Raw genomic sequence first — 503 nt, forward strand, 5'->3', positions numbered from 1 at the left:
AAAAACTCACCACTTTCATCATCATCAACTACAACAAAGTCAATGACTCTGGAAGTAAGATTGAAAGTGACGTGGAACTCTCCCTGCATGGCAGTCACTGTATTGCGGTCGCCGTAGCTTGCTCTGGGCATGCCTCCTCCAAAGATAATGAGGTCACCTCTGGAATAAGATAGAATAAGCATTATAGAAACTTACTTCAACCTAAATTGATCTCTTTAAAACATGGCAATGGGTAACATCTCACCACTGCATAGTAAAAAAATCCTAGATGTTCTGTGACACCTTATCAATTCATGAGTTTATCCCTATTGCAAGACAGTATGGCATAAATCTGATGTTATGAATCAGAGATGCAATTTTTCAGGGATGAACACATCTTTATAAAAAAAAAAAGTTGGATTAACGTAGGTTACATCTGGATATAAATGATTTAGTAATATGATATCATGTTTAAATTAGTCCTTATTACCATAGTGTTCTAACTTGTCTGTTAAAAGTTCCTG

General features: G+C 35.8%; 1 protein-coding gene across 1 annotated transcript in view; it reads right to left on the reverse strand.

Annotated features, from left to right (window-relative positions):
* LOC119588734 (lethal(2) giant larvae protein homolog 1-like) overlaps positions 1-503 on the reverse strand; it is a gene marked incomplete in the record, with an annotated part of 77,754 nt that overhangs the window by 21,527 nt on the left and 55,724 nt on the right. The window contains 1 exon segment of the mRNA XM_037937374.1: positions 11-159. Within this exon segment, the coding sequence (XP_037793302.1) occupies positions 11-159 (149 nt within the window).

This window comes from Penaeus monodon, chromosome 24 (genome assembly GCF_015228065.2).
Source record: "Penaeus monodon isolate SGIC_2016 chromosome 24, NSTDA_Pmon_1, whole genome shotgun sequence".
NCBI lineage: Eukaryota > Metazoa > Arthropoda > Malacostraca > Decapoda > Penaeidae > Penaeus > Penaeus monodon.